Source organism: Pyrenophora tritici-repentis, chromosome 1 (assembly GCF_003171515.1).
Source record: "Pyrenophora tritici-repentis strain M4 chromosome 1, whole genome shotgun sequence".
NCBI classification, from domain to species: Eukaryota; Fungi; Ascomycota; class Dothideomycetes; order Pleosporales; family Pleosporaceae; genus Pyrenophora; species Pyrenophora tritici-repentis.
Window position 1 is genome coordinate 7580105 of NC_089390.1, and position 24967 is coordinate 7605071.

General features: G+C 47.8%; 9 protein-coding genes across 9 annotated transcripts; 5 read left to right on the forward strand and 4 right to left on the reverse strand.

The window, feature by feature from the left end:
• On the forward strand, positions 1-585 carry PtrM4_029160 (uncharacterized protein; the record flags this gene model as incomplete). The annotated part of the gene is made up of 1 exon (XM_066103854.1): positions 1-585. One exon carries the CDS (start codon positions 1-3, stop codon positions 583-585), a length of 585 nt encoding a protein of 194 aa, XP_065966056.1.
• Positions 586-681: 96 nt separating this feature from the next.
• PtrM4_029170 (uncharacterized protein) lies at positions 682-5447 on the forward strand (the record flags this gene model as incomplete). The annotated part of the gene is made up of 3 exons (XM_066103855.1): positions 682-4449; positions 4495-4958; positions 5258-5447. 3 exons carry the CDS (start codon positions 682-684, stop codon positions 5445-5447), a joined length of 4422 nt encoding a protein of 1473 aa, XP_065966057.1.
• Positions 5448-6713: 1266 nt separating this feature from the next.
• Positions 6714-8121, forward strand: PtrM4_029180 (uncharacterized protein; the record flags this gene model as incomplete). Its single annotated transcript, XM_066103856.1, has 2 exons — positions 6714-7177; positions 7773-8121. 2 exons carry the CDS (start codon positions 6714-6716, stop codon positions 8119-8121), a joined length of 813 nt encoding a protein of 270 aa, XP_065966058.1.
• A 3268-nt stretch (positions 8122-11389) lies between these two features.
• PtrM4_029190 (uncharacterized protein) lies at positions 11390-12301 on the reverse strand (the record flags this gene model as incomplete). Its single annotated transcript, XM_066103857.1, has 1 exon — positions 11390-12301. The coding sequence occupies one exon, from the start codon at positions 12299-12301 to the stop codon at positions 11390-11392; it is 912 nt and encodes a 303-aa protein (XP_065966059.1).
• Positions 12302-12500: 199 nt separating this feature from the next.
• PtrM4_029200 (Trichoplein multi-domain protein) lies at positions 12501-15228 on the reverse strand (the record flags this gene model as incomplete). Its single annotated transcript, XM_066103858.1, has 4 exons — positions 12501-12507; positions 12801-12984; positions 13321-14315; positions 14372-15228. The coding sequence occupies 4 exons, from the start codon at positions 15226-15228 to the stop codon at positions 12501-12503; spliced, it is 2043 nt and encodes a 680-aa protein (XP_065966060.1).
• Positions 15229-15663: 435 nt separating this feature from the next.
• PtrM4_029210 (uncharacterized protein) lies at positions 15664-16065 on the reverse strand (the record flags this gene model as incomplete). The annotated part of the gene is made up of 2 exons (XM_066103859.1): positions 15664-15843; positions 15892-16065. 2 exons carry the CDS (start codon positions 16063-16065, stop codon positions 15664-15666), a joined length of 354 nt encoding a protein of 117 aa, XP_065966061.1.
• A 779-nt stretch (positions 16066-16844) lies between these two features.
• Positions 16845-18392, reverse strand: PtrM4_029220 (uncharacterized protein; the record flags this gene model as incomplete). Its single annotated transcript, XM_066103860.1, has 3 exons — positions 16845-17915; positions 17967-18082; positions 18170-18392. 3 exons carry the CDS (start codon positions 18390-18392, stop codon positions 16845-16847), a joined length of 1410 nt encoding a protein of 469 aa, XP_065966062.1.
• Positions 18393-19277: 885 nt separating this feature from the next.
• On the forward strand, positions 19278-20375 carry PtrM4_029230 (PotE, Amino acid transporter; the record flags this gene model as incomplete). Its single annotated transcript, XM_001941835.1, has 4 exons — positions 19278-19323; positions 19379-19710; positions 19762-19984; positions 20032-20375. The coding sequence occupies 4 exons, from the start codon at positions 19278-19280 to the stop codon at positions 20373-20375; spliced, it is 945 nt and encodes a 314-aa protein (XP_001941870.1).
• A 719-nt stretch (positions 20376-21094) lies between these two features.
• PtrM4_029240 (uncharacterized protein) lies at positions 21095-23392 on the forward strand (the record flags this gene model as incomplete). Its single annotated transcript, XM_066103861.1, has 1 exon — positions 21095-23392. The coding sequence occupies one exon, from the start codon at positions 21095-21097 to the stop codon at positions 23390-23392; it is 2298 nt and encodes a 765-aa protein (XP_065966063.1).
• Between the last annotated feature and the right edge of the window lie 1575 nt (positions 23393-24967).

Genomic DNA, 24967 nt, shown 5'->3' on the forward strand with positions numbered 1-24967 from the left:
ATGGACCATGCAATCACGGAAGGCAAGGCCCTTGGCATACCTGAATGCCAAGACGAAGAGTTTATCAAGGAGGACTTTGTCAAAGCAGTTCTCAAACCATCACCAGAATGGACTACCGCGTTCATGGCCGGTGGAAATAAAGACCCACGTGTCACTGTACGGATGATGATTAAACAGTTCCGAGAGTACGCCTCACTGTTGCATCCGATCAAACACAAGGTCCCGAAGGCCGCCTTTGTAGCAAGTAGACCTCAACTGAACGGCGAAGACGCAGATAACGCCGCCGAGAAGGCCCCAGGAAAGCGAGGTCGCGGCAAAAGCCGAAGGACTCCCGGACCGGGCAAGGATAGGAAACAATGCAAGGTATGCGACCAACAGCACGAACTAAAGAATTGTTGGTACGCGTTTCCGCACAACGCACCTGTTTGGTGGAAGCCACGTGAAACACTGAAGACGATGGCTCAGCACCGAATTGATAGCGACACTGATCTCGAACAAGAGATAAGGGGAGCCAAGAGAGCTAAATTAGGGACACCCCAGATTAAGAAGTCACAGAGCACTCCGGTAGAGGATACTGTCGAGTGACCAGAAGGCCGGAACATAGGCCAGATTAACCTTATGATATTTGCCTCATCATTTATGGCAAAGGAATCTAAGTACCCACTTCAACGTTCTTACATAATGGACTCCGGAACCACTATACACGTCGGCAACGACCTCGGACGATTCACGGATATTCGACCGCCTATGACAGGAGACTTCCTCTGGGCAGGCAATACAAGGGTGTGGATTAAGGCATACGGTTCAGTTACTCTGAGAGTGGATAGCGCAGACGGTCACCGTCTCCTCTACCTCGAGAACGTCGCCTACTGCCCTGACCTACACTGCAGTCTTGTCTCCTTCCGGATACTCCGCCGGCAAGGTCTTTGGTGGGACACCAAATCCGACCCAACAATCCTCCGACGGTCCGACGATAGCGAACTGGCAGTACTACACGAGAAGTACGGACAATGGATACTGGAACTCAATGACGCTGAGGCGCGAGCAGCGTTTTCAACGCAGCAGCCAACGCGCAGGACAGCCGTACGAAAACGAGCTGAGGCTATAGTCTGGCACAAGAGACTTGGCCACCCTGGATCCGACGCCCTAGAACACCTAGTGAACCAATCTGAGGGGGTGAAGATCGTCGGGGTCCCCACAGTGAAATGCGATGCCTGTGGGATATCAAAGTCGAAGCGAATGATACGACGGACGCCCCGGACTATTTTGGAAGGTCCGGGAGAGCGAGTTGCGATCGACTTTCACGACTACGAAGCAGAAAGTACGACCAAGGAGAAGAGTCAGATGCTTATTAACTGCCGCGTTACGGGATACATATGGGATTTCTATCTTAGTGACAACCGAACGGCAAGAGTCATCCTTAAAAGCCTTAAGATGTTCGTCACCTTTATGATGAATCAATTTGGTATAACGGTAAAGGTTATTGAGACGGACAACGAGATATTTTCCGTGAAGCCAGAGGTCGCCAGATGGTGCAGAACAAGAGGTATAGTACTCGAGCCTTCCGCCCCCGATACGCAAGCGCAAAACGGAGGAGCCGAACGCTCAGGGGGTGTGGTAAAAGAAAAGGGTCGAGCAATGCGACTCGATGCACATCTGCCGTGGGACCAATGGCCGGAAATCGCCCGGACCGCCGTCTACCTACACAACAGGACGCCGAAATATCAGAACCGCTGGAGATCTCCATACGAGATGTTCTTCACGGCAATCGCTTTCCAGAATGGAGTTGTTACATCACCACGCAAGCCCAACCTGTCGCATTTACGAGCGTACGGCTGTAAGGCATTTGCGATGACGGATGACACGAAGCGAGGAAAAGGACGTCTACAGAGATTTGACCCGAAAGCCTGGATAGGGTACTTAGTTGGTTACCGTTCGACGAACATATTCCGAATTTGGGTACCATCTATAGGCAAGGTCATTAGCACTCGCGACGTTGTATTCGACGAGGAAGTCGTATATAGTGGAGAGCATAAAGAGGTTATGGACAATCTTATGCATAGCACTACAGAGGAGATAGCAGCATGGATTCGAACTATTGAACTGCCCCCTGGACCAAACCCCACACGGGAAGAACTTGGAACTTTCTACGAAGATGAGACCATTGCTAGAGCGCCGGAAAATGGGCGGCTCGAGTATGATGAGGCGGGAAGGAAGGTAGTACCTTATCCGACGCCACCACATACGCCCCCACCGGCAGCACTGCTTGCTCAAATGCTAACTAATGTGGAACACCCCTTCAGGGACGATGATACCGGAGGCTACGGCCTACAATCCGAAGAGACTGCCTACGGGAAACAAGGTCTTGACACTAGCTACGGCGAACATGGTGTACAGACTGGCGCACAGCGCGAACATGGTCTATCCGCAGGCGTTCCACGCGAACAATGCGATGCCGGAGGCTACGGCCTACAATCCGAAGAGACTGCCTACGGGAAACAAGGTCTTGACACTAGCTACGGCGAACATGGTGTACAGACTGGCGCACAGCGCGAACATGGTCTATCCGCAGGCGTTCCACGCGAACAATGCGATGCCGGAGGCTACGGCCTACAATCCGAAGAGACTGCCTACGGGAAACAAGGTCTTGACACTAGCTACGGCAAACAAGGTCTCGCGAGTGGTATCCTCCATCCGGAACACAGGATGTTGAAGGAGCCATGGGCAGCCGCCTTTATGGCAGGCACCAAGGCAGGAAACGTTCAAAACTTGGCAGGAGAGCGACTGGACAAGGCAAAGCTTGAGCGTATGATGCGAAACGGCAAGAAGCCTCATCGCAGCCAGCTGCCACCGCCTCCCCAAGCGAACGGCCTGCGAGAGGATCACGAGTTGTTCTATTTTTTCAAAGAGGCTGAGATTACACATCTCCATAGCCACAAGGAAACCAGATCCTGGTCAGAGGTCCCGGCGAAGACGGCTCGGAAGACCGACCAGCAGGTACTGGACTCAATGTGGGTATACACCTACAAATTTGACAAGCACCATCGATTCCAGAAGTGTAAGGCGCGATTGGTAGTGCGTGGAGACCAGCAACGAAATGTCACCGCACAAGAAACCTACGCTGCTACACTGGCCGGAAGATCGTTTCGGATGCTAGTGTCGATTGCGGCCCGGTTTGACCTAGAGCTGAAGCAATACGACGTATCGAACGCCTTCGTCAACGCAGATATTGATCGAACAGTGTACATGCGGATGCCCCCAGGATACAGGAAGCAGGGAACAATACTGCAACTAAACAAAGCGCTGTACGGCCTACGGATCTCGCCATTGCTCTGGCAAAGACACTTCACTGCCTTCCTTCTAGAAATCGGGTTCTCGCCAGTTCCCCACGAACCTTGCTGCATGATCCGAGACGGAGTGTTCATCTTCTTTTATGTTGATGACATTATCCTTGCCTCTTCGAAACGGCACGCGGAAGTAGCTCGGAAAGTGGAAGAGGAACTGAAACAGCGATACAACCTGACCGGAGGAAAGGATTTGCAGTGGTTTTTAGGAGTAGAAGTTATACGGGACCGAGAGAAGCGAAAGATCTGGCTGTCACAGAAAGCTTATGTTGAGAAGATTGCACGGCTGGCAACGAACAAGGACCAACGACACAACACACCAATGGCTAGAGTCGAACTAGTTGCACGTGAGGGTTTGGCGACTCCTGGAGAGATTAACTTGTATCAACGCAAGATTGGATCGTTACTCTTCGCCGCCGTCAACACCCGACCCGATGTCGCATTCCCAGTATCACGACTCGCCCGGTTCCTCACAAACCCTGGTCCACTACATCAAGAAGCCGCTGACCGAGTGCTGTTGTACCTGGAGTCAACCAAGCTTCTATCCTTATCATTCGGAGGAGACGACCAATTGGTAGTAGCTAGCGATGCATCCTTTGCGGACAACACCGCGGATCGCAAGAGCTCCCAAGGGTACGTTATCAAGCTATTTGGAGGACTGATCGCATGGAGGGCGAACAAACAAGATACCATCACGACATCTACGACCGAAGCAGAACTCCTCGCGCTATCGCAAGTGGCTAAGGAGTCCATGTTTGTGCGGATGCTGCTAGAGGAGCTTCGGGTAGAGTTGACGGAGAAGACAATTACGATACAGTGCGATAATACGCAGACGATCCGGCTGATCAACGAGGAGATCTCTCAGCTGACGACGAAACTCCGTCACGTGGACATCCACAATCACTGGCTGAGGCAAGAGGCAAAGCGAAAGTCTATCAGAGTCGTGTATGTACCGTCTGGCGAAATGCTCGCCGATGGTTTCACGAAGACCCTGCCTGCCAACAACTGGCCCCAGTTCTTGACGCAGGTCGGACTGGTTGAAGTGAAGGAACGAGACGTAGAGGAAGCAGATCCAGAGGAAATTCTAGAGAAGATGGAAAGTCTTGTTATATAGTCCGGTATGAATGTCGCAAAGACCACTCCAGCTCAGGCTGTCGAGGAGCGCCGAGCTGAGGGGGTGTGTCAGATTGAGGCGAGGTTTTGCTCCATGATCGAGCCGATGGTGGTTGGGGAAGGACATGAGACCCCCAAACCAGGGCTAGCGCCGGGACTTAGCACTGCCAAGCCCGAGGCGAGGCCACCTCCCACAGACAGAGCCGTAGACAGACACAGAGAATACACACTTGATCCCATCCATAAAAATCTGACAGCTATACTTAACACTAAGCTTCCGCCAAGTTCTATTTTAGTACTAGATAGCAACGAGCACCATCCATTGTGGGACCCGCTATGCCCAACGACGAGCCAAGGAGCACAGCCATTTATTGACTGGATTGAAGAACAAGATCTAGAGCTCCTAAACACACCAGGAGTAGGCACATTCTTCAGACCACACCTATCTAGAGAAACAGTCCTAGACCTCTCACTTGTCACTCTAGACTTGGCTAGCAAAGTGTCAGATTTTTATGGATGGGATCAAGTGTGTATTCTCTGTGTCTGTCTACGGCTCTGTCTGTGGGAGGTGGCCTCGCCTCGGGCTTGGCAGTGCTAAGTCCCGGCGCTAGCCCTGGTTTGGGGGTCTCATGTCCTTCCCCAACCACCATCGGCTCGATCATGGAGCAAAACCTCGCCTCAATCTGACACAAAGCTACGGACTGGCAGACCATACCTAAAACTGGATCAGATCACTACGGCCTCCTATTCTCCATCCAAACAAACGCAGACCTTGTAGAAAACCCGACAAACTAACCTAGATTTAATACTGCAAAGGCTAACTGGGACACCTTTAACAAAGAACTAGAAACGGCAATCCAAAACAGTCAAACCTTGCAAGATATGGACCAGATCAGTGATCCAAGAAAGGCAGACTTAATGGACCTCCTCCTCGGCAACAATACAGAGCTAGAGCAACAGCTAGAAGAGATTAGTAAAGCAATAACTTAAGCAATCTAAACTGCAGCAAACAAAGCTATCCCTATTACTAGACTTAGTCTAAAACTAAAAGCTTAGTGGAACAAAGAGCTGACAAAGCTACGACAAGACACTTCCCACTATAGAAGGATTTTTAAAGAAAAGCTCGAAACCACTGCGATACACGACGCCTACCTAGAGAAAAGAGACTTCCTACGTGCACGAAACACCTACAACAAGGCAATCAAAGACGCTAAAAGGAAACACTAGAATGAATTTCTAGAGAAGGAAGACCCGCAGTTAATCTACAAAGCTATGGCATATACAAAGGATAACAAAGTCGAAAGAATTCCACCTATACAAGGAGAAACATTATTCGACAAGAAATGCTAAGCGTTCCGCAACACGCTATTCCCACCACCGCCTATAACCAAAGCGCCCACATTCACTAACTACCAGGAAAAGAGATGGGATTGGCCAGCACTATCCACGACTGAACTAGAACGAGCATGCTCGAGTTAAGTCAAAAGTAGCACCCTAGGACTAGATGCAATAACACAAGACATAATCACAGCCGCGTACAAAGCTTAACCGCAAACAATATTTAGAGCTTTCTCACTCCTATTCAACTATAGATACCACCCAAAATGCTGGAAACAAGCTACAGGAGCTGTTCTTAAAAAGGCATCAAAACTAGACTATTCAATCCTAAAAGCCTACAGAGTTATCACTCTATTAAGCTGTTTAGGAAAGATTAACGAGAGGATCACCGCAAGTAGGCTGAGCAATCTAGCAGAAATCACAGAGCTACTACACCCAACCCAAATTAGGGGTAGACTCAAGAAATCTGCAATAGATGCAGCTATGCTACTTATCGACCAAATTCAGCACCAGAAACAGAAAGGCCAAATAACATTAACTATCTTCCTAGACGTAAAGGGAGCATTTGACCACGTCTCACACAATCAATTCCTGCGAACGCTTAAGAAGCTAGGCCTTCCAATTAGTCTTATCGCTTAGACAAAATCCTTCTTCTCAAACAGATCGCTAAGACTCTCCTTCGACAATAAGACACAAGAATTCTCCGAGATAATAGCTGGGATACCTTAAGGCAGCCTAGTGTCTCCAATATTCTTTCTTATCTACACTAGAGACCTCTTCCTAGGACTACAAAGCTTCAACCTATCCTATATTAACGACCTATCTCTATCGACATCCTCAACATCCCTAAAGAAAAACGTCAAAATACTAGAACAGCAAGTCCGCCTACTATCTCACCAAGGGAAAAACTTAGCGATTATGTTTAATATAGCTAAGACAGAGCTCATTCACTTTACCGCCAAGAAAGAGAGAAAAGAGAGAAGCCTACAGCTCCCAGACAACACCATTGTAGAACTAAAAGACACAATCAAATGGCTAGGCATCTACATAGACAATAGACTGTCCTTCAAGGAACATATTGCTACACGCGTAAGCCAAGCAACAAAAGCATTTCACAGGCTAGGGAGACTAGCTAACATCGAAAGAGGACTCTCCCCAAAAGCAGTACGACAACTATACCTAGCCTGCGTCACAAGCGTTGCAGACTACGGATCACAAATATACTGGAAGAACCAAAGCTACGCCACTAGCCTCCTACAATCACTGCACAACCTAGCGTGTAGAAAGATAATTAGAGTGTTCAGAACGTCACCATCTCTACCAACAAGCATTAAATCTAGACTTACGTCACCTGCAATTAGACTCAACACCAACAACCGAAAGTATGCGTCTAGAGCACACCAGCTATCCAGCAACCACCCAATCTAGAAAGCAATTACAAGGATCACAAATACAGACAAAACTAGCTACAAAAAGCTAAACCAGCATAGACAACTATATACTATTGTTAAGTCAATCCTAGAGAGAGACAACAACAGCGTAGAAAAGATAATCCTATATAGGTTTAGACCGTGGGAAAGTCTTAACTACAGGGTTACTGTATTAAAAAAGAGCAAAGAGGAAGAGGCAATTGCACACGCGGATTATATCCTATCAAGGAGCGGAGATAACTTCACCGCAATCTACTTAGATGCCTCACAACACGACAAGGGAATAGGGATCGGCGTAGGTGTAGTAGCGTACAGCTCCACCCACCAGAGATGTCAACAAGCAAGTCAAGCTGGCTTGATTCTTATCGATTGCAGATCACAGACAATATAGAGGCTCGTGCACAGTGGCACGTCCCAGAGAATGGTCTGTGATCTGCAATCGATAAGAATCAAGCCAGCTTGACTTGCTTGTTGACATCTCTGCCACCCACGAAGAAACCTTTTCTTAAAAGACAAACATTGGATGCTCCTAACTAGTCTACAACAGTGAACTAGAGGGGATAGCACAGGCATTCGAACACGCGGCTATAGTGGCACAAGAAGGCCAAGAGATCTACGTATACGCAGACAACCAAGCAGCAATCTATAGGCTTAACAACCTATCGGACAACCTAGGACAACAGTGGCTACTAAGATGCATCAGAGCTGCAAAGAGAATAACGACAAAGAAAGCATCGATCCACCTGCAGTGGGCCCCAGGACATAACGACGTTAAGGGCAACGAAAAAGCCGACACGCTAGCAAAGGAAGCAGCTAAAGAGAGACCAACAACATCGACCACAGCGAGCCTAGCCTACTTAGGCACAGAAATCAACAAAATACAAAAAACAGAATAACTGATGGAGTACAAGAGGTATACCAACAGGCCCACCAAAAACAGAAGCTTCTACTTAAGGATCTTCAAGCTTAATACACATACAACAATCAAAGTCCCGAAGGGAACACCAAGAGAAATCTCGAGCGCGTTCTACTCACTCAAGCTAGGACATGGATACTTCAACTCCTACCTTAAGAGATTTAACAAGAGAGACTGCAATCTATGTATATGCTACAAACCACAAACACCACAGCATCTACTTCTAGAGTGCAAACAGTACAAAACACATCGAAATACACTTAAAGAAGCAATACCACACAGACCTATCACCCTCCCACTTCTCCTCCAAACAAAGACAGGCATTAAAGCTACTCTAGCCTTTATTGCAAGTACTAGGATTGGCACGAGAAAATGGCACCTTAGGCAAACCACCGAACAGACAGACACTGTATAAAACTACAAAAACAATATTCCCTTATCCAAAAGAGCCCGCTGCTACATCTCTTTCTACTCACCAAACTGCTCTTTAGCACCCGCGCCAATGGAAGACTAGCTCTGAAATTGGAGTACGCAAAACACCACCCAAATTGTACAAGACCCATAGAAACTCCACAACGACCATCATACATAGAACGGCTTAGCCAAAGTCCTACATAGTCACCGACTGATACAGGACTCTAATGGAAATATAATAATAATAATAATATAGAAGAACGAATAACGCAGTCTTCTTATCTGATTACTTGTTGGCACAATGAGTCGACGCCAGATCCGATTAATATAGAAAGGAAGATGGCATAGCAGCTGTGTAGCGGTGCAGGCCTAATATATATTAGATCCCGAAAAAAAAAGAAGGCGTGAAATTACCATAAAGATACCTTGCCGTACTTAGTTAGAAGTGCTTCTACCTACAAGTAAGAGACTAGAGGTAATAATTGCGCCACAAAAATGGATAAACGCTGTAGTTACGTTCACAAAGACGAAGGTATGCAACAACCGCATATATTCTTCGTCTCTGCGCTTAGATCCTAAATTCTTGTGGTTTTCTAATTGCTTGCGTAAGAGTGCCGAAGATAAAAGTAATGCAGCAGCGAAACGAGCAAGTAGTGCTAACTCGTAAGCAGAAGATACCATTTTGCCTCTACTTGTAATTAGACAACTTTAAATACTAATGTATTCTACTTACGCAACCGCGGAAATAATGTCTAGTATAGTTAAGACCGCCACTAAGTGTACCGCTTATATAACCTAGGGGGGAGAGATAAAGATCTGTAGCATTTGGGCGAGCTAAGGGTCCTATTAGTCCGGAACAAGCTATTAAGGTAGGCAGACTATCTTACGTTGTTGCTGGTGAGGAGTTAGAGATTACACATAATAACTGCGTCAAGCTAGGAGTACATCTCTTCTGTTAAATAGGGTGCAGTCGCGATTGCAACGATGCCGGTAATCGCTAGGCCTATCGAAACAATGCCAATAACAATTTCTAAAATCTTCTCCTAATAGTAATCGTACTTGGAGACATAGGATGCTACTCTAAGAAGATTTCTAATATCGAGGTAACTAATCGTGCTGCTTAATACGAGTCCGACTAAGAAGCATATTGCAAGGCCGACGAATACAAAGAGTGTTATGTTGACAAGAATTAGTACAGTACTAAATATGGGGGGCTCCTGTCTTTTGTAGCTACTCCATGTGTGGTCTAAAACCGGACTTGTGGAGAGTTACATCGTCGTGTACACAATCCTAGGAGTAGAGCCTAGGCAGAGCGAGTGATACGATGAGGGAGTGATCCTAAACAGCTGCATGCATAGCTGTTGGGAGATCCACATAGTCTTGCAGTATTCGGCGTTGCCGACCACTGGTATAGGGCTTGTGAACAGTCGTGATGGCTGCAGGTGCCCACATTGTAAGGGGTGAGAACTAAAGTGAGACTGGATCCGCATCTACATATCCCTCATCATGGTCCTCAGCTGACACTGGTACTTGCCGTTAAAGTCCTAACTATCGCCTTTAGCAACCTGACTAGGCTTTGCTTAGAGCCGCAGACGTGGAAAGCGAAAGCCTGCAGCGATGGGGAGCTTAGTAGGCTATACTGGAGAGATCTAGGTCTAGATTGGAGAAGCTTTGGATCTCTTTATACACGAATGTGCTTAAGGTTTTTACTAACATACAGCATACGACGACCTGGTGCGGATATTTTTACTTATAAGATACTAAACAACTGTCATCTGTTAAGTTACTCCTATGTTAAATAATGTACTCATATGCGAACAAAGGGAATTCTCTCTGTACTTCTTCGTTCGTATATGCTTCTCTTGAACATCTCTGTTCACAGTTACCTTAAGCGTCTATGTGGACCGTCCTTGATGCTGGATAGGCAGCTTTGGTACTACTGAACTCTGGATTCGGCAATACAGAGATAGAGTAGAGGAGCTTGTTAAGCTGAGTTGGAAGGCTTATGTCTAATTACCTTAAATATAATTGACTTTTAGATAATGGTAGAGTTTTGAACGAGGTTAAGTTAGAATACTTTGACTGTTGGTGTTGTAACATACGGAGGGCTAGAAAAGCGTACAATACAGATGCCACAGCTAATCAACACATAGAGTCATGTTCGTAGGCACACCGCTGCGAGAACGGCTGGCACGGTCGGTGGACGGTGGTACGCAGAAGGCAGAGTGATGCAGGTACCGAGGGTCGGATTGGCGGTTACGTATGTAAATCCAGAAGTCGTTTTAACAAACAGTTTGCATTTCGCGCTAATCGGCCTATCGAGTGGTTCACTGTTCAATCGAGGGTGCTAAAAGTATCGTATCTCAACCGCTAGCGTAAGTTACCTCCCGAGCATAATCTTATAATACTAGTAATATGTAGATTAGATTACAATGTTATAATTGCAGTAACTAGTTATGTCTACGGGATTGTTTAATTACATAATGCTTAAGCATACCGAATAATATATCTCCTTATTCCTCTTGCTCCTTTAAGTCGTCCTGTGCTGCCCAAAGTATCTCTTTTATCTCCGAGTACAGCTTTAGATTCGGAACCCTCTACCTCCCACCATTGGGGAACACCTTCCTCCGTAATCTGTTGACGTAAGGTATCAACGATTGGTAGTATGGTGTAAATGTCACCCTTGCGGTCCTAAGAAAATCACTCTCGTCACCTACTTCTCCTTTTTTTAATTTAGCCAGCTCTTCAGTGTCGATATAATTCTACTTCTTAAATTATAGAACAACTCTTCCTTTGCTCGGCCCATCATAATAGATACATATCCAGAAAAGTACCTAGAAGAATGATTCCAGGTCGTGCATAAACGAATGCATTTCGTCCTCTAGAAGCACTCCAATTGCCATGAATGCTCGCGTGCCGGTTTTCCCTCGTGACCCGGACGGTTTCTCGCGATCCTCCTTAATAGCAAGGTCTAGGTCGATTAAGAAGGCATGCCAGGAGGGGTTGTCATCGTCCTCGTTCACCATAAGGTTGTTCGGCGAGATATCGCATTGTAGCATGCCGGCCCGCGTATACAGCGACTCGTATCCTGCGATGCAGCTTTCTAACGCAGCTAAAAGGCTAGCCCTAGACCTCGCCATGTATATCGGCTTCCCGTAGTCTTGGACAATAACGCGGCGATGCACCCGATCCGCTGTTGCCCTTCCTCCTTTTACTAGAGAGCTCGAATAGGTTCGCTTGCTAGGCGATAAGGATGCGTTTGTGCAGCTCGAGCATCGCTTCTGTCCGGCGACGCTGCTGCTTCGGCCTTTCCTTGAGAGGGAGCGAACAACTGTGCTTAGAGGTGGCATTGTGTATCCCGGTTTATAGTTTGTCGCTTTCATTACGTCTAGACCTTGTCGCACGTTCCCGCGAATAGAGTCGTCCTGGGTGCCCACACGAACCGTCTCATGGTAATAGTATCTCGCCACGTTAACCACGTCCTTCTCGGTTGCCTTACGCAGCAAATCGCCCTCCTCTTCGCGCTCTGGATACTGCCATGAATCCTTGATAACGAGCGGCTTGTTGGGATCTTCTTCTTTATAAGATTTCCAGCAGGTTGTTGCTCGACCAGCGACGTAAGGCACCCGTTTTATTAAGCTATTAATAACGAGTCGCTCTTTCCTATTTTCCCGTTCAATCTTAATGTACCGCTTGTCTCCGTCTGTAATAATCGTCGGGTTAAACCCTAGCTGTTCCTCGTTCATCTAGAGAAACCTAAGCATTGTAGACACAAACTACAATCTATCTTCGTTAATGTCAAACTGCTCGGAAGCGATGCCCCCAAGTCGGTCGAATATCCATAGCCGCATAAAGGGTCCACAGAGAGTGAAGCCGATAACAAAGCGGCGGCTGTCTTGAGCAGCGAGCACCTCCCTCGCGTATCTGCCGAGATCGAGCCATGCCTTAGACGCTTTGTCGGCTGACGGATTGCTCTTAAGCTCTCTAGGTATGAGGATTTGTGACTATCGACACTTCGAGTTCACGCCGGCGTTTAGATCGTCCACAAAGCCAATGTCCAATTTACGATCGGCAGTAGAGCCTTGCAGAGGCTAGTGCGGCTGGGCTAATAGTCGCCGGCGTATTTTAGACACCGGCCAATGCCCTTCTGCAAGGTCCAACAGCCAGTCTATAAGCGGAGCAAACTAGCTTAGAACATCCTTTTCCTTCGCCCCTTCAGGCCAACCTTGCCAACCGCTTGCCAACCGGTAGAGAGGGCTATCTCCTCCCTGGCACTTGTCGAACACGGCCTGTGCCGCCGGTCTCAGACCTAGCACATCTCCGAAGAACGCGTCGAAGAAGCCAGGTATGCCAACGTATAGATGGCCTAGCTCCTCCTTCAGCACATCGTCTACGTGTTTACGGTGCTCCGTCGAGTTCGCGAAGCTGCCTGTGTTGATTGAAAGGGGTGTTTGTTAGAAGGACGAGGTAGGGCGAGGTGGAGGCGTCGATTCGGTGACGGCGTCGTAGACTGCGTTCCAAATTACATCGTCAGATTCTTTGGGAAGGGTTGCTTGTAATAGAGGAAGTATTCGATCGACATCGAACTCATCGGCATTGACAGCGTGTTACGGATCCATAGACTCGCTCGGCCCATGGCCCCCATATCGATAAGATCCTTATCTTATCGTACTAACGTGTCTGTGCGCGTGATGCCCATAATCGCGTGCCGCACACCCCACCAATATCGCGACGACGGCAAAGTTGAGGCTGCGCAGCCACGTACAATAACTATTATCGCGAGATTTTCCGGTGTATTGATCTATAGACGTAGCTCTACAACTTTGTTTATCTATATTTTGCCGGAGTATTGACGGCCCGGCCGCGTCGGGTGGTTGTTGGTGGGGAGCCGGTGCAGCCACCTCAGCCAGAGTACCACCGCCAGCACCACCCACGCGTCGTTTTTTTGGCTGTTGCTTTGCAGCGGGCTTTGAAGCCTTACGCTTGCCCGATTGGGGTTGTTGTATAGCCTTTGCAGCGTCGCGATCGCGTCGTTTGGCGTCAAGTTCGGCAGCCTTTACAGCCTTGGCTTCATCCCGCACCTTCTTTGCCTCCTCACGCGCCGCCCGCGCTGCCTCTTTGATCTTAAGTTGATAGATCCTGTTGTTCTCCTTTGCCTCTTTCAACTCTATCTTATCAAGTAGCTCTTTCTCCTTCTCCTTCTCCTTCACTAGCTGCCTGAAGCGGGCCTCTCGAAGCTTGCACGGCGACCACCAAACTGCCCCTGAATGGAACGCTTTTCGCTGCTGTAGATCTAGGGGAGGTTCGTGCCGATTGCGGGGCTTCTGGTGAACGTGTAGCGCCGCGCGCAGTGCGTCCTTCTCGTACTCGGCGATCTCTTTGGCAGCCTGGAGGCGGAGGAGTATTTCTGAGAGGTTGTTGGCCGCAATAGAGCTCGGATCGTAGGCCTGATTAATGAGGTTCGTGATAGTAGCTCTACTCACGTTCACTAGTGGCGGCGGTGCTGTTAGTGTTGACTTTCGGAACTTTTTAAGTACTACTTCGGGATCTATAGGAGCTATCCCAGTGGCTTTAAATGCCTTCAACGCGTGCTTCTTAATGAAAGAGGAGTCCCAGGCAGGCTTGAAAAGACGGTAGAAGTCATCCTTCCTCACAGCTAAGAGACCGTGGCTCGCCTGGAGGTAGTGCTGCAAGCTGAGTGAGTACACGGCTGCCAGAGGTTTGAACATTACCACATCGAGTGGCTGCAGCGTATGGGTACTATGGGGGGTAGTATGAGTAACATAATATTGTGGGCGATCGCGTAGTCAATAAACTCCATAGTAACGTGACTCCCATGGCCGTCAAGGATGAGTAAGCGTGTGTGATTGCCGGCCTTCTCCTTCGTATGGCGATCAAACACCTGTTCGAGCCATGCCAGGCCTACCTGATCATTGGTCCACCCTGAGGGACTTGAGGTAACGTAGACTGGATCGTCAATTGCGATATCATCAACCCATCTGGCGTACATGTTGCCCGAAGTAGCTTCGTATATAATCGCGGGCGGTAACGTACTCCCATCAGCACATATAGCAGCGATAACAGTGATCCAATCTCTGTTGCCGTCCTGTATCACTTTCTTAAAGCCCCCAGTCTCATATTTCTGCTTACTAAACACTCTCTTACTCCTCCCCGTCACTCCAATAAGGAATCCCTTCTCATCCATATTATATACATCCTGCGCCCGAATATGGTGCTGAGCCATTTTAGTAGATAGTAGATCAAAGTACGACTCGTACTTGTATACAGAATCAGCCCGGTGGCGATTGCGGTCCAAACCAGTTGACCAACGTGATATAATCGCGTCGGGATGACGGTGAAAGAAGCGCGTCACCCAGCTTTGGGAGGCAGCCCTTCCGGCTATAGCACTAGCAAAGTTCTGGATCATAGTCCTCGTCGGTGGTAAGCCAGCCTCAGTAAGCTCGTCAATGTGCTCTAGAAGCTGTAGCTCCTGGTGTGGGTGAAGGAGTTGCTGATTACGTGATTTGGCTTCATTTGAGCCCCGGATCTGTTGATGGCGTCGCGACAACGTAGAGCGATCAACACCAAAGCGGCGCGCAACCTCAGAGTATGTAAATTTATCTCCGGGATCACGCGATTCAATAGCTTCAATCGCAGCGTTGATACAACTCATAGTTGTGGAGTTATGGGTGGTTGAAGTGGTAAGGGTGGATTGGTGTTGATGTTGCGGGGTGTGCGGCACGCGATTATGGGCATCACGCGCACAGACACGTTAGCACCTTGGCGCCCACAGCACAAAGTTCGGGCTCACAACGTAGATAGCTCGATAGCTTGTATCTTGTCAAATCCAATCTTTCTTGGTCGATCCCTCACACTCGTGCATGCAGCAACTAGCTGCCTTATCTACCGCAGGTTTAATTCCTAACACTAACTATCTTTTCTTTTCCTGCCGGGAGATTAGATCCGTCCCCAAATCCTCTAAATCTGCAATAATATTCTGCTGCTAAAATATAGCTAGTTGCCTATCTTAGCTAGCGCTATACGCCTTCCTGTATGCCCTTATGTCCTCCTCTTATGTCCTTCGTTATCGCGCACACGTGCCCGTTAACTACTCGGTGCCTTTAAGGTTGCTAAGCTTAGTGCTCTTAGTCGTAGGCTTAGTGTTGCAATCACAGTTAACCCACCCTTGCACTCGGAGGTTAAGCTCGTTAGAGTTAATAAGGTTCTCTATCGCAGCGTTGCAACCTATTTTTATTATAGAGTCTACTAGGTTATTGCGACCGTCGATCTATCTAATATCTATAAGTTCGCTGCGCTCGTAGGCTTCGCGCATTACTATAATGTTAATTATAAGGCGTTTCTCCTTAGTTGTGCCGAGCTTAATAAGGCAATCGTATAGCGATCGCGAGCTAGTGTATACTACAATAGGGACCTTAGGTAAGTTAAGTCGTTCTATGACTATATTAATGGTGCCGCTAATTGCGACTGCGATATCTACGCCGTGCGCCATCGCGTAGATCTCGGAGGCGAGGACGCTCCTGGTGATCCGCTTGCATTTGACTAAGAACTAGTGGACGATGTTGCTACGTATCCCGAAGTTTGTGTCGCTTAAGGTAACTTTATTACTAAGTATAATAACAAATCCTATCTAGGAGCTTATATCCTTATTGTTAGCAAAGGACGCGTTAACTAGGGTAAACAGCTTAAGGTTACGTATATCTAGAGGCACGTAGGTTAACCTATAGCAGAGGTTCTTCTTTTACTATTTAATGCGTTTATTTAACTTAGATATTTCTTCTTTTATAGGCTCACTTGCTTGCGTAGCAGTGGCGAGGTTAAAGCTTGCTTTAGGTTAACAGATTGTCGCGATGTAAGCGCCACGTGCGCGTTGTTAAATGTACGTCTTCTTGTTAGTTGCAATCTCTAGTTTCTTACCTTGTTTCTTTTAGCGTAGTGCAATTACGCCGACTGTTATAAGACTAACGACGCACCCGTTAAAGTTAATAGAGTTATTAGTACTGTACAACACGCACAATCGTACGTTCATTGTTCATGATATTATCGTCAATAGCAACTCTAGATTCACTCTCACCTTTTTAGGTAAGGTCCAGCTGGTGTTAGGTGTACCTATGTAGTTCTTGCACATAAATCAAAGTTCAAACTCCTCGTTAGTACTTCTTCTCTAACTAGATATAATAGCTTCACATGCATCGTAGCGCATACCAACAAATAGAAGAAGGATGCGTAAGTTTGTCCATTAAACTTCCAGTTCTAAGGGATGCTAGACCTTTATAACATAAATCTAGAAGCTGACTCTCCTAATAAATCCTTTCGGACTTCGTATCCTACCCTTGTACCCTCTTCAATAGCCCCATCAACAAACCCCCGCCATCCCAACGCCCAATCCGAATTTTCAAACAGAATATTTCCATGACGTTTACACATGTCACCTAGGTGCTTCACCACCAACCCAGGCGGCGAGAAGAACCAAGCCCCCTTCGCAAACTTGTCCTGGCTCCAGTCATGGAACACTATTCTTTCGATAGTGATTTCATCTGCGTCGTATTGTATAGGATTGAAGAGACTAGATACAGCGCGCTTTGTGACGTCAATGTCGGCCTCGAGATCCATGTGATTGTGCTGACCGCCGAAGCATACGATATGTGTGTTTCCAGCTGGTGTTGTGCCGTTACCAATGGCGCAGTTCAGCTTGTTGTCTGGATAGTTCACGCTTGTCCATGATCGAAGTTCGGGGTTCGCGATTTCCGCGTGTACTTTGGTTGTTTGGTTCACATGGCCTAGAGCTATTGCTGCTTGCTTGCCAGCCGACAGTGGGGAATCGAATGTAATGCTGCTCAAGACGTTGAGAGGTACAGTAGATATGGTACGAAGAGCACGGTAGGTCCGACCTTTGCGAGTGGTAACTTTGACGCTGGACCCGGTGTCGTGAATATTTTTGATAGGCGTGTTGAACGCATATGATAATCGTCTTGTGGCGAGGGCTTCTTCAAAGAACCTTTGTGCAAATGCTGATTGCCCGTCTCGAAACTTCCACGTAATCAACCTTTCCATCCAGCCTGCATATGTGTACCCGCACATGGCCCACCAGTGCATGAACTCGTGGAAACTTGTGGTTTCCAGTGTTCCACCACTGGCGAGGAGTATGGAAGCCTCGAGGACAGTGCGCTCCTGAGGAGTCAGAGTATTAGCAATTTCCTTGATGCGATCTTGTGCTGATATCAAGTCGAGCGAGCTGGATTCTGGGTTTTTGAATGTAGAACATGGGAGGGGAATTACTTTGCGACCGTAAACGCCATCTATGTTAGTAAACTTCTCCAATGCCGATGCGACGAGCTCGTCCTAAGTCAGTGTATTAGCGACCGGATGCTGACCAGAATCTGCATCACTAACCTCCTCTTTATGGCTCATGGTGATGGACTCATGCGTTGAGCGGAGTTCGAAATGGTTTACGCCTTTCGAAAAATCAAAACTCTTCTCCAAGTCCTGCTGCATCTGATAGCGCAGTGCTTCGCGCCAGACATTAGCTTGTGCCCAATGGATCCATGTACCGCCCATCTCGAAAGGATAGCCGTCAATGTTAGATCACCATGAACGTCCACCAATGCGATCACGGCCTTCAAGTAACAAGACATTCAGACCTTCGGCAGCCATGTTACGGGCTGCAGTCAAGCCAAAGTATCCTGCACCGATCACTACAACATCGTAGACGACATCCAGGCTGCTGATGTTGGAGGAAGGAGAGATCACTCCAACGGACGGCACACCAGCTTTGAGGCCCTCCTTTGGTGTCCAGCAGTATCCATCGCAAGAAGTCATATCGGAGATTACGAAGACAATCTGAGGGGCAGAAACGCGGTATCGCTAGATTGGGAGCGAAGTAGAGGCGCGAAGAGAGGACGCGGTGCTGATATCTAGGGGTATATGTGTGGGAACTTCTGCTCCAACTTATACTCAACTTGTATGAATTGTTTGGTGGCTTCCATGTCTTTAAAATTGACATTGAAGATTATTGGACATACCCCTACCTAGTAAGATGTTACTAGATGGGGCAGCTACAGTGAGAATTATAATCCGAAAGGTGCCGTATGCCTACGCTAAAGATGCGTGTCGCATCATAACTTCATGCCGTGCCTCGATATACACACGTCAGAGGTAGACCTGTACTATTTCCAAATCCGGTTGCTAATGTGAGAAAGTCACTAAGACCATATGGAGAGTGCGTCTCCGGATTTGCAGTAGCAGTGAGTGTCCCATGGTCTTCCGTCTTGTCCGACTGACCAAATCTTGTGTCAACGCGGAATGCAGGCGCGGTCGCGGAACTTTGGCAGCTACTCAGGCCAGTAAGAACCCCAGCTTCCTTGCCTTATGCTAGCGTAAAATACATTTGTGGGGTAAAATGAGTACCGCCGAAGGGGCATCTTCTCACTTTAGCAACCCAATGGGGAATGTGCTGCGATCGTTATCAGATCGCAGAAATGCGGGGATCTTGACACGATAAGACCTGATTGGAACAAACTCCGACATGATGACTCGGCATACCAAGTCTTGCTAATGGCTTGTTATCGATATTTTCCCAGTTGCTTGAAAAGCAATTGACATATGCGCTGTGAAGAGACAACCTTGATTACCCATTTCAAGTTCTCCCAACATTCTTTAGACAACCACATTTGGAGAGTGAAAAGATTCATGTGCGCAGCCAAAATGGTCGATGTGAGCGAGAAGAAGCTCCCCACAGAGCTAGAGCGTCGTATGTCTCACAAATTACCCATAATACACCAAGTTCTGACATGATGCTGTTACAGAAACAAGCACACACGAAGGACAAGTCCAAGATTTTTCGTACCAGCTCGTCGGTCTCTCTATTCAACCCGAGGATGCACGGGACATGTCCGCCATGGAGATCATCTCTGCTGGATGGTGTATATGTAACAGCTGGGCTGGTATTGCCGCCACCTTTGCCCTCGCCATCGCTCAAGGTGGTCCCACTACCTTGGTCTACGGTCCGATTGTCATACTAGTGTTGGTTGGATCCTGTGCACTGACGTTGTCGGAACTTGCAAGTGTTTATCCTACAGCTGGTGGACAGTATCATTGGACTAGCATTTTGGCGCCCAAGAGTTGGAGTAGGGGGTTGGTGAGTCTTGTTGGTTTTGTAGCCGTGGATGTCTCGCTGACTCTTATACAGAGTTATTGTTGTGGCGCCACCAACGTGTTTGCTTGGATTTCTCTCGCTGCCGGGGTTGCCATTATCGTTCCTCAACAAATTCTCGCTATGGCGGTCTTCTGGAACCCATCATATGTGCCAAAAGCTTGGCATACGTTCTTGTTATATCAAGCCGCAAACTTGATGACCCTGATATACAACATCTACGTCTTAAAGCGGACGATGTGGATCCATGATGTAGGCTGTACGTGTTTGATCTAGTCCGCAATCCGTTCCTCGCTGACTATACAGTTTTCCTGTCTCTTTCTGGTTTCGTAGCACTGTTCATCACCAGTCTCTCTCGTAGCAGCTCGCACTTCCAGCCCTCGGAGATGGTGTGGCATACATTCCTGAACAACAGTGGATGGACCGATGGCATCGCATTTTTGACTGGTCTTGTTAATCCGAACTACATGTACGCGGGTATAGACGGGGCGATACATTTGGCAGAAGAGTGCAAGAACGCCGCGGTGGTGGTACCTCGCGCACTCATGAGTACGATAACTATCGGCTTTGTGACGTCACTCATCTTCGCCATTTCCATGATGTACTGTATCAAGGATTTACAGGCTGTTCTTTCAAGTACTACAGGGTAGGACCCAGACGTCTTTCCAATATGGAGTTTGCTAATTCTCGTAGTGTGCCAATATTTGAAATTTGGCGACAGAGTACCAGGTCCGATGCGGCTGCCACGGTCTTTCTTACAATATTGGGGATGATGGCTCTCTTCGCACTCAATGGATGTCACCAAACTGCCTCTCGTCTGACATGGTCCTTCGGCCGGGACGATGCGATTTTCGGTAGCCGTTGGCTCAACAAGATTAGCTCGAAGCAAGAGGTGCCCATCGCCGCCCTGATCTTTAACTTTTGCATCATGGCTCTCATCGGATGCATTTACCTAGCCTCAACATCGGCCTTCAACGCGTTCATCGGTACAGGTTTGATATTGCAGCATATCACATACGCGTTTCCGGCTTCATTGTTGATGTATCGAAGAAGGTCTACAATGTGGTTGCCAAAAAGTAGATCTTTCAGGCTCCCATCAGCCTTGGGCAGTGATCGGAATGGTCTGGTCTGACTTGGTCTTGGTCTGGTCTAGACCGCCAAGACTTGGTCTGGTCTGGCGATTTTTTGAGACCGTGGTCGGACCGGTCTAGATGATCGGACCGGTCCGGCTATAAATAGGTCCACGTGACTAGATCTTAGACTAATCTAGCCAGAAAATTTAGCACAATATGAGTCATTAAGATCAAGGTAAGTCTTCTACTTACATAGAACAATCAAGTCCTTAACAACCTACTTATATACTATTGTTATGGAGCCTTCAACACCAACCTCACCGTCCCCATCGAATATTATAAGACTAGATTTAACGTCTCTTACTCCATCTCCTATCCCCACGTCATCACCCACCCCTATACTATCACCCACTCCTATTCAATATCACGAATCTCCAGATGAGTTCGTGCAGGGCGGTATCACGTACGTGAAACGTGCAATAATTGCAAGGAAGGATTTCCGTCAAGGTACATCACACATCTGGAAGTACGGACTCCAATACATTCGAGATAGCGATAAGAAAGAGGTGTATTACTGCCATGAGTGCAGGGTTGGGAAGAGCAAGCAAGAGTTGTTTGTCATCAATGGCACTTCTAGGATCCGGAATCACCTGGAACAGAAGCACCAGATTGATCCCCAGAGTGGCATCAAGCGAAAGGGTTCTGTACGGAAGTCTATAATCGACCAGCAAAAGGATGGGGCTGCTTCCAGCATCTTTTTCTGGAAGGAGTCAGTAGAGAAGTTTAAAGAGCTTCTAATTCGTTGGATTGTGTACTGCCATATCGCCTTCTTTCAATTAGAGAACCAGTACTTTCGTGAACTACTCCTCTTTTTAAATCCGGCACTACTCAACCACCTCCCGAAGGCTGCGAAGACTATCCGAAGCTGGGTAATGAATGCATTCATATCGAAGAAGCAACAGCTTAGGGAGGACCTACACCATTCACGGAGTAGGATCTCTATCTCCTTTGATCTCTGGACTTCACCAAACCCTTACGCTATCCTAGGCGTCGTCGCTATGTGGATTGATACTACCGGCATGCGACGTGTTACCGCTTTAGGTATGCGACGTATATACGGCGAACATACTGGAGAGAATCTTGGATCGGTGGTCCTTGAATTGCTGGAAGAATACGACATTAGCGGAGATCAGATTGGATACTTTATGCTGGATAATGCCTCGGCAAATGATACCGCTGTTGAGTTTATACTCAAGGATCTCTGCCCATGGATGAAGTCAAAACAACGTCGTCATCGCCGGCTACGTTGCTTGGGCCATGTCATCAACCTCTGTTGCCAGGCGTTCCTTATGGGGCGAAACTGTGAGAAGTATCTTGCGAAGCTGGAGAAGCATCATCAACGTGGCGACTATACGAAGGTGGAAGAGCTCTGGAAGAAGTTCGGATGTTTGGGTCGTCTTCACAACCTGGTGCGATACATCAGGCTTACTCCACAACGGCGTGAGGAGTTTGCTACAATTATTATCGGCGGAGATCTTTCGCAATTCGACGGGCTTGAGCTTATCCAGAACAACTCGACCCGCTGGAACTCATGGTTTTATTCGATTACACGTGCATTAAATGTTCGAGAACGTTTAGAGCTCTTCTCGGCTCGTCATGTACCTGGAAAGGGCTCCGTAGGGATCGCGAACTTTAAGCTTGATGGACAGCACTGGTTTGAGCTTGAAAAGATTGAACTCGCTCTCAAAGACTTCTATGCTGCAACTTTGCTTTCTGAAGGTAAGAAGACGTCACTTGCGGACTGGTTTTCAACTTTGGACTGCCTTCTCCGGGAGATAAGCGAGACGAAGGATCACTACCACGACATCCACACTGAGGACGATAACAACTTTACATGGAAGTACCTTCAAGGCTGCGCTGATGCTGCTTGGTTAAAGTGCGTTGAGTACTATAACAATCAGCAGCTGAATTGGCAAAATCGATTCCCTGAAGATACTGACCTTCCACCGGCATATTATGCGGCTCAAATCCTTGATCCATATCGCAAGTGGGGATGGTTCAGGCAAGAGTGGGTTCTTCATGGCGACGAAGAGAAGAAGAGGTGGTTTGAAAACGCACAATTAGCGGTGAAGCATCTCTGGGAGACAGAGTATAAGGGAAGGTACCCTGTCGAGATGCTGCCACCACCAGCCAGGAAGGAGAGAGATCCTGACCCAGCATTTGATCGCCAGCGGGAACATAAGCGCATTCGAATAGACGCTCCAGTTTCTACAACTGATTTGTATGAACAATACATCTCTACTGACCGGCTTCATAACGAAGAGGCAGGTTGCAATGAGGCTATTGCGTACTGGCTATCTCGCTACGACTCCCAACGAGATCTCGCTCGCTTCGCTCTAGACATGTTTGCGATCTCGCCTATGTCGGATGAATGCGAACGTCTTTTTAGTAGCGCGAAGCTTACTATCGTCGATCGCCGTGGTAGGCTGAAGGCAGATATTATAGAAGCGTGCGAGTGTCTCCGGGCCTGGTATGGAAAGCCCCAAGCTGAGGGGAACAGCGATATCGAGGATAGTGAGAACGAAGACGACTAGATTGACAGTCAGTAGTAAAACACATTTCCTCGGCTTCCTTCTTTGCTTCAGCCTCATTCTTGGCGGTCTTGTTGGTCGGACCGGTCTGGTCGGACCGGTCCTTATGTAAGCACCTGGTCTGGTCTGGTCTGTACCCTCAGACCAGACCAGACCAGACCATTCCGATCACTGCCCCATGATAAGTTCAGGATGATACTCTCAGTGGATCCAAAGCGCTGTGCAATGATGAGGACAAATCGATCTTAAATTGAGCATGCATAACGCCACATCCACCAATAACCTGGTTTGACTCCGAACAATTGAATAAACTTAGGGTATCAGATCTGGCCCTTGATAACGGCACACTGCCCTACCTTGGATCAGAGTCAGAACTGCCCAACGACCGAATAGTTCTAATTTGATTCGACAGTCGAATGGAAACCAACTTTATCCAAATTTCCAGCCACCACGGCATCCGGAACATGCCCAAATTTTGGTGCCAAGTTGTCAACAGTAAATTCTAACCATCATGAACCAGAAACCTAAGTCCTCCTTCGCCCTTTCCCCGCCCTCAAGTCGGATGTCTTGATCAGCACATGTTAATTCAGCAACAATCGTATGTCTCAGAGGCTGATGAAGTGTCCACCCTTTATACTAAAGCCAATGCAGTCGCCCATCTTCACATGGCAAGGAAACAAGCGCCGTTCCAGATAACTCCTCGAGTCCCTCAGCCGATGCCGTTGCCTCTAAAGTCCGTGATTCGACTCTTCCGCCACCTGCCGCCGCTGATCCTGTCATTGGCCAAGTAACTCTTTCGGGCAAGTTCAAATGCTTACAAGAAGGATGCCACGACCACGAATCCTTGACCTTCAACCGCCTAGCTGACTTCAAACGTCATTACGAAAATGCTCATTTGGGGACGTCGATTGAGTACTTCTGTCCTCGGAACGGCTGTCCCCGCTCAAGAAATCCGGGAGGGGGAAAAAGTAAGGGACGAAGTTTTAAAGGACGCAAGGACAAGATGAATGAACATTTGAAGACGGCTCATCGGAAAGATAAGGAGAAACGGAAGAAGTTTGATGAAAGTGAGAGTGAGGTGGGGGATATTGAATTTGATGAGAACCTAGAAAGTAAAAGACCGAAGGGTAGGCAGAGTGGGCATCGGACATTAGCTACATGTATAATAGATGTCTAAACACATGACAAATCATATCTCTAATCAACCGAATATCTTAGACGAGCGTAAAGAATCTGTATACCGGGCTTCAGTCATAGCTGCCTACGCTGAATGGGTTGGGGGTTGAGCTGCCCCGAGCAATGACCCCTGCGTCGGCAAAGTGCGGCTGCTAGAGTCCCCACCCGGGCTGCGCACGTTTCCGGGCCGCGCACGCCGAACAACATCAACACCACAGCAAACATGAGGTTATTAAGCCACACTGAATAGCTGTATATACAAAATAACTCCGGAATTTACTAAAAATGACCTTGCGAACACTTTGTACTATCTAAATTTGGCCGGAATTTTGATGTTCCGGCCACCACGTGACGTCCGGGCTGGTTGGGCTGGTGTAGCTTCTATGGCTACACCTGAAGCTA